This window comes from Aplysia californica, unplaced genomic scaffold (genome assembly GCF_000002075.1).
Source record: "Aplysia californica isolate F4 #8 unplaced genomic scaffold, AplCal3.0 scaffold00048, whole genome shotgun sequence".
NCBI lineage: Eukaryota > Metazoa > Mollusca > Gastropoda > Aplysiida > Aplysiidae > Aplysia > Aplysia californica.
Genome location: NW_004797318.1, coordinates 851,152 through 858,651, shown reverse-complemented (window position 1 = coordinate 858,651; position 7,500 = coordinate 851,152). Strand labels below are relative to the sequence as shown.

General features: G+C 44.4%; 1 protein-coding gene across 5 annotated transcripts in view; it reads left to right on the top strand.

The window, feature by feature from the left end:
* LOC101857547 (titin) overlaps positions 1–6,704 on the top strand; it is a 38,248-nt gene extending 31,544 nt beyond the window's left edge. For 4 of the 5 annotated variants that reach the window (XM_035968266.1, XM_035968265.1, XM_035968264.1 and 1 more), the window contains one exon: positions 1–6,704. This exon is cut by the window's left edge and continues 1,937 nt beyond it. In XM_035968266.1, coding sequence (XP_035824159.1) covers positions 1–6,348 — 6,348 coding nt within the window. In that variant the 3' untranslated portion in view covers positions 6,349–6,704. The other variant, XM_035968263.1, reaches the window with a different exon arrangement.
* Positions 6,705–7,500: the final 796 nt, after the last annotated feature.

Here is a 7,500-nt window from a genome sequence, read left to right as displayed (position 1 = left end):
TCAATGTCTGAACAAGTCTCGAGTGTTCGTCAAAGTATGCACACCTCTGGCATCGATGACTTTGATCCTGAAAACTCTGTTCTATTTAGATTGCAGACGCTCTACTATGTGGACCAGCATGGAAAAAGACTGTTTGATGATGAGCTTAGTGCTTCCATTGCCGAGTTAAATAAAACTCAAGAAAGTGTTGACGTACAATCAACTGAAAGCGGTAAAGACAAACAGAAAGAGTCTCCAGTTGAAAGAGAACTTCCTGTAGATGGTGAAATTCCTGTTGAAGCCGAAATTTTCATTGGTGAGCAAGGAGTCTCTGGTGAAGATATGTCTGTTGATAGACAAACACCGGCTGAGGCACAAATCTGTGCAGAAGAACAAACTCCATCTAAGACTGAAATAGGCACTGATGAACAGAGGTCAATTATGGCAGAGTTCTCTGCAAATGAAGAAACCCAGTCTGTAGCAGAAACTCATTCTGATCAAATGCCAAATGAGACAGAAATGCCCACAGCTGAGCAACCAGCTGAGGCAGAAACCTCTACAGATGAGCAAACTCCATCTGAGGAAGGAATCTCTACAAAACAATCTCCTGTAGAAGAAGAAATCTTCACTGAGCAAACTCCATCTGAGGAAGGAATCTCTACAACACAATCTCCTGTAGAAGAAGAAATCTTCACTGAGCAAACTCCATCTGAGGAAGGAATCTCTACAGAACAATCTCCTGTAGAAGAAGAAATCTTCACTGAGCAAACTCCATCTGAGGAAGGAATCTCTACAAAACAATCTCCTGTAGAAGAAGAAATCTTCACTGAGCAAACTCCATCTGAGGAAGGAATCTCTACAGAACAATCTTCTGTAGAAGAAGAAATCTTCACTGAGCAAACCCCATCTGAGGAAGGAATCTCTACAGAACAATCTCTTGTAGAAGAAGAAATCTTCACTGAGCAAACTCCATCTGAGGAAGGAATCTCTACGGACCAATCTCCTGTAGAAGAAGAAATCTTCACTGAGCAAACTCCATCTGAGGAAGGAATCTCTACGGACCAATCTCCTGTAGAAGAAGAAATCTTCACTGAACAAACTCCAGCTGAGGCAGCAATCTCAACTGAAAGGTCTCCTGTAGAGGATAAAATCTCCCCTGAACAATGTCCAGCTGAGGCTGAGGTACAAAAATCTACAGATGAACAAGCTCCAGCTGAGGAAGAGATCTCTACTGAACAATCTCCTGTAGAGGAAGAAACCTTTATTGAACAAAGTCGAGCTGAGGTAGAAATCTCTACAGATGAACAAAGTCCAACTGAGGCAGAAATCTCTAGTGAACAAACTCTTGTAGAGGAAGAAATCTCCACTGATCAAAGATCAGCAGAGGCTGAGGCCGAAATCTCTAGTGAGCAAACTCCAGCTGAGGCAGAAATCTCCAGTGAACAAATTTCAGCTGAGGAAGAAATCTCCGTTGAACAATCTCTTGTGGAGGAAGAAATATCTAGAGATGAACAACGTCAATCTGAGGAAAAAATCTGTACAGGTGAACAAATTCCAGACTCAGCAGAAATATCTACAGATGAACAAAGTCCATCTGAAGAAGGAATCTCACCTGAACAAACTACAGCTGTGGCAGAACTCTGTACAGATGAACAAAGTCCAATTGAGGCAGAAATCTCTACTGAACAAACTTCAGCTGAGGAAGAGGTCTCTACTGAACAATCCCCTGTGGAGGAAGAAATCTCCACAGGACAAAGACCAGCTGAAGCTGAGGTAGAACTCTCTACAGATGAACAAACTCCAGCTGAGAAAGAGATCTCTATTGAACAATCTTCTGTGGAGGAAGAACTCTCCACCGAAGACAGACCAGCGGAGGCTGAAGTAGAAATCTCTACAGACGAACAAAGTCCAGTTGAGGGAGTAATCTCTTGTGAACAAAGTCAAGCTGAGGCAGCAATCTCAACCGAACAGTCTCCTGTAGAGGAAGAAATCTCCCCTGAACAATGTCCGGCTGAAGCTCAGGTAGAAACCTTTACAAATGAACAAAGTCCAGCTGAGGAAGGAATCTCCACTGAACAATCTCTTGTAGAGGAAGAAACCTTCATTGAACAAAGTCGAGCTGAGGTAGAAATCTCTACAAATGAACAAAGTCCAATTGAGGCAGAAATCGCCAGTGAACAAACTTTAGCTGTGGCAGAAACCTCTGCAGATGAACAAACTCCAGCTCAGGCAGAACTCTATACAAATGAACAAAGTCCAATTGAGGCAGAAATCTCTACTGAACAATCTCCTGTAGAGGAAGAAATCTTCACTGAACAAAGACCAGCTGAGGCTGAGGTAGAAATCTCTACGGATGAACAAAGTCTAGCTGAGGAAGGAATCTCCACTGAACAATCTCCTGTAGAAAAAGAAACCTTCACTGAACAAAGTTCAGTTGAGGTAGAAATCTCTACAGATGAACAAATTCCAACTGGGGCAGAAATCTCTCCTGAACGTTCCCCGGTTGAGGCTGTTGAACAAAGTCCAACTGGGGTAGAAATCTCTGTTAAAGAAACTCCTGCTGAAGCAGAAACACCTACGGATGAACTTACATCACCAAAAGCGGACATCTCAGGAGGTGAAATGGAGCCGGCGCGGACAGATATTGTTGAAGATGAACGAACTGAAGCTGATCCAGAAATTGCTGTTGTCGAAGAAATGACAGTCGGAGCAGAAATGTCTGTAGACGCAGAGAAATCAGGAGGTGAGACCGAAATCTCTTTGGAAGAACGTACACAAACAGAAACTGAAGTCTCTGCAGATGAACAAAAGCAATCAGAGACAGAGACGTTCCCGGATGGGCAAACATCAACTGACCTGAAAATCTGGGTACAGGAAGAACCACTAATTGAAACAGAAATTTCTGAAGATCAGCAGTTCTCAGCTGAGACGGAAATTCCTGTCGACGAACTGATGCTGACTGGTACAGAAATTTCTATGAGTGAGCAAACTCCTGAGGATACAGAAATCCTGATGGATGAACAAATGTCTGAAAAGACAAACACTTCTGGAAATCAGCAAATGCCAGCCCAAACAGAAGTTTCTGAAGGTGAACAGATTTCTGCAGAGACAGGATTGGTTGTAGATGAACAGACGTCTGCAGAAGCCAACACCTTATTCAGTGAACGAGTGTCTACAGAGACAGAATTAGTCATGGACAGAGCAGATCTTGATTCCTCCCTCCACAGTTACACGGAGCAAGAATGGCAAGATGCAGTAGAGCCAGAAATTAGGACAACGGCTGACACTACGATTGAAACAGATTCACAAACTGAAAGTGAAATGGAAACTTCTGCAGAGACTGTTATTTCAGTAAAACAAACTTCTCTCTCTGAATATGGTCTGCAGGAGAGTAGGGAAGAAACTGTCACCAGCGTACTGTCAACTGCCAATTCCACGGATGCAGCAATGGATGTAAACATAGATTTTGTAACTGGAATGTATGTTGAATCTTCAAATTCTGTTGAAACAGAAGCGATAACTGCTAGTAGTGAGATGGCAGTGGTCGATTCTGCTGTTGATTTTACGTCTGTTCAGACAGAGACTGGAACTGCTATTACAACTGAAACTGAATACGCCATCGGCAAATCTGCCGACCCAGAATCAGAGGTAGCCATTGAAACAGAGAGTGACGTTGCCATCAAGTCAGAAACTGAAAATGTTATCGAAGAAGAGATAGAAAGCATTGGTGAAGCAGGAATTGTACATGCAGAGGCTGCCTTGGCTGAAAAAGACAATGCTTCTACGGTCAAGTTTGGACAAGAAGGTGAAGCTGCTGCTGAAACAGAAACTGAAAGTGCCATTGAGGCAGAAAAAGAAATTCTTGTAGAAGCAGACAGTTTAAACAATGTCCAAACGGACAATGACCCAGTTACTGAAGCAGAGACAGAAACTGCTATCGAAGCAGAAACTGGCAGTACTGTGAAGGCAGAAAATGATACCGAAATAATTCCTGATGACTCATCAGCCACACTAGGATCTGCTGTCTCTACTTTCATAGACCACGGATCGAGCACAGATATGGCCATGCCCACCAATTCCGAGGCAGAGAACACCACAAATATGACACCAGACGCTGAGTCTCATGTTGAGCAGATTACTGAAACTGAGATGGGATCTGAAGCAGAGTTTGACGAAAAGCATGCGGACGAAGTGGCTGAGAATATCGTGAACGAGGTGCTTGAATTTCAGGAACAGCAGAGTATGTCTTTCGCAGGACTGCTCGACCAGAGTCTGTCAGCAGCACCAGCTGTTTCAGGACCACTAACAGGTGATGCAGAAGGAGATGTGTCGCTTGCTGAAGTTGCTACCTCTTCGTCGGTGCCCTTAGAGAAAGAAGGCTCTGATCCGCCAGGTGAGGCACCAGAAAGCCCAGCTGGTGAAGAGCTTAAGACTGCTCAAGATGGGAAGTCTCAGCAAGGCGAAGATGATGATGGTGACGAAGAGTTCGTCAGTGACGACGATAGAGAACATGAGTACGAAGACGAGGAGGATGATGAGGACGAAGAGGAAGATGAGGACGATGAAGATGACGATGAGGAAGATGACGATGAAGAGGAAGATGATGATGAAGATGAAGACGATGAGGATGAAGATGATGATGAGGAAGACGACGAGGAAGAGGAAGAGGAAGAGGAAGAGGAAGAAGAACAAGAAGACGAGAGAGAAGGTGGGGAGAGACTGGGAAATGAAGAATTGGAAGCTTCCATGTTTCAGGAGCGTTTACGCGATGAGCTAGCGTCAGCTATTTCTCAGGAGATTGTACTCATGGCAGAGGTGGAAGTTGCTCTCGAAGATGCCAAGAGCTCCCTTGCTAGTCCGTGCGACGAACATTCTCGAGTCGTGGAGTTTGAAAGGTATTCTTCAAATCAGTTGGAGGTGCCTGGAGCCTTCGGCTCACTCGCTGCTACCCAGAACCTCTCGGGGGCTTCCATTGAGGATTCGAAGGAAAACACACAGCAGAAAATGATGACAGAAGAAGAAAGTTTTTCACAGGCTCAACTATCCTCACAGACGTGTGAAAGTGTACAAGAACAGACTGGTGATGTAGAGAAGAAAAGAATTCCCTCCCTTTATGAAAGGTCAATGTCTGCGTCATTGTCGAGGACCATCAGTGATGATCCCGGAAAATGGCACCAGTCCTTCGAAGAAGCTGAAATGGAGACTGATCCATTTTCGGAGGAGAGACTGGACGAAATTGCTGAGCAGCCCGGAGAGCAACCAGCCGGTGATTCATCTGCGCTGTCCAACCAAACAAATGCGTCTATGTCTGGCATAAAAATAGACAGGCCAAAGACGCTGTCAACATCTGTTGAGATAGAAACACTTGGAAAGCCTGGAGAGTCCTCGTCTGCCGTCTCTGATACTGTGCCCAGTTCATCGAAGCCATCAAAGAAATCCAAAATGGCCGCTAAAACGGAACCCCGTACGATCTCCAAGTCCAAACGACGTCGACTTCAGAGAAAGCGTCTGAAGGAGGTAATCGAGGCCAGCGACAGTCATAGCCAAGACATGACATCTGATGCCAAATCAGACACTGACAAAACGAAGTCAGGAAAGAAAAAAGCTGAAAAAGCAAGTGATGCTGTTGGTAGCAGTGATGAACCTTCACGCAAGAAGAAGAAAAAGAAGAAGAAGAAGAAAGCAAAATCTCCTCAAGATGGAGAATCAGACACTGAGAAGGTATCTAGTACAAAGACGTCTGCAAAGAGGGGATCGGGAACAATAGATAGTTCCACGTGTGATGACCGCCCTGTGGCAGACGAAGAAGGCGGAGCGAAGAAGAAACTGAAGAAAAAGAAGAAGAAAAGCGAGCAAAAGGATACGACTGACTCGGAAGTAACAAAGTTAACGTCAGTTCAAGAAGTGACGCCCACGGTTCCGAAAGTCCAAGTACAACCTGTCATTATTGTTGAACCGGAAGAAGCGGCACATCAGGCAGAGAAAGACGCACCAAAAGAAAGCAGCAGAAGAGGCCGTGCTACTCAGCGTTATACAGGAGCTCCTCGGATGGAGATTCCACAGATCTCAACTACCTGCGTGGAATCAGAAGACGCCATAGGTGGTAAGGAGGAAGACCACTTATCTTCATGTGAAGGAGCTACTGGCGCTCCTGACAATTCCAGTTTACACCTGTCCTCGCCGCATCCTACCCGAGCTAGGTCAAGGTCAAAGTCTCCTGGGGGTCACCTCCTGGCAGCAAACGGGGACGGAGCTCGAGCCCGGTCAAAATCTCCGGGTCCTCCAAACCTTCGTCGTTTGACCGGCCAACCTCTGCGTACGAAATCGAGGAAAAACATCGTGGTGGTTCCCAACCCCCAACCCTTCTGAAATAACGACATTTGACAATCGGACACACTCTCCTAATTATGTTCCCCTCACTACTGGATGGATGTCAATGAAACACAAGAAAGCTACTGAACATTTGATATATACAGACGTGCACACTTGCACCCAACACGAGTGTCACTGAGCAACGTAGCATAAAATGTTTTAAAATATTAAGGGTAGGCACACAGCCCACAGTGAGCATACACTACTCTTCACGTCTAGATGCAGGGACATTACACGTAATGCAGTCTTACCCAACAAGTTTGACCAGGATGTGATTGACCCTTCAACCCAATGACAAGTGGTCTTCAAGTTGTTAGCCAGTCGCATTACGCCAATCAACACCCCCCCCAAAACAACAACAACAACAACAACAACAAAAAACAAAAACAACAACAACAAAATACAAGCAGATAAAAATAATGAGAGAAAGAAACACACCAATCTCGAAAGGACAGAAGTTGTGCATAACATTTTATAAAGAAAAGTTGTTCGAATGGTTATGAAGAAAAGAGAGAGACAATGATTTGCAGCACAAATTTCATTGATGGATTTTCTAAGACTGCTATATTAAGTTTCAACCCAAAAGTGTCTGTTTTTCAACACAAGCAAGTGGTCGACCAGGACCAAAACTGACGGGAAAATATCTCTCAAAGCTGCAATGAATAACATTTAGAGAGATACCGTCTGCAACATTACATAGCCACGTCATGATAACAACATTAACGTGTCTGTAAGGATGTTGGTCAGTCAGCAATGCGTATTAGAACCGATTCCATTGCATAATAATTCAAACTGACATGTTTAGTACGGACTTTCATGTCAGATGAACAAATATGAACAAAATTGCCGCCACTTGTGCCATGAAGTATTTCTTGACGCATCCCGCGCAAGCCACGACTTATTGCTTTAATGAAAATATTAGATGTATTATAGTAACATGAAAGGAAACACTGATCAAAATACAATGTACTTTCTCACAGAGCACACAGTATTGACTATTCCTCAACCGTAGCGAAATTGTACTTCTTGCATGCTGATGTATTCCGAGAGGTTCAGTTCAGCCTGAAGACATGGCAGTTAAAAAGGGCGCCAGCATTGGCCTACCTCTTTACCCTGTTCCCAATAACCCCGACCAAAACCAGCCTGTAC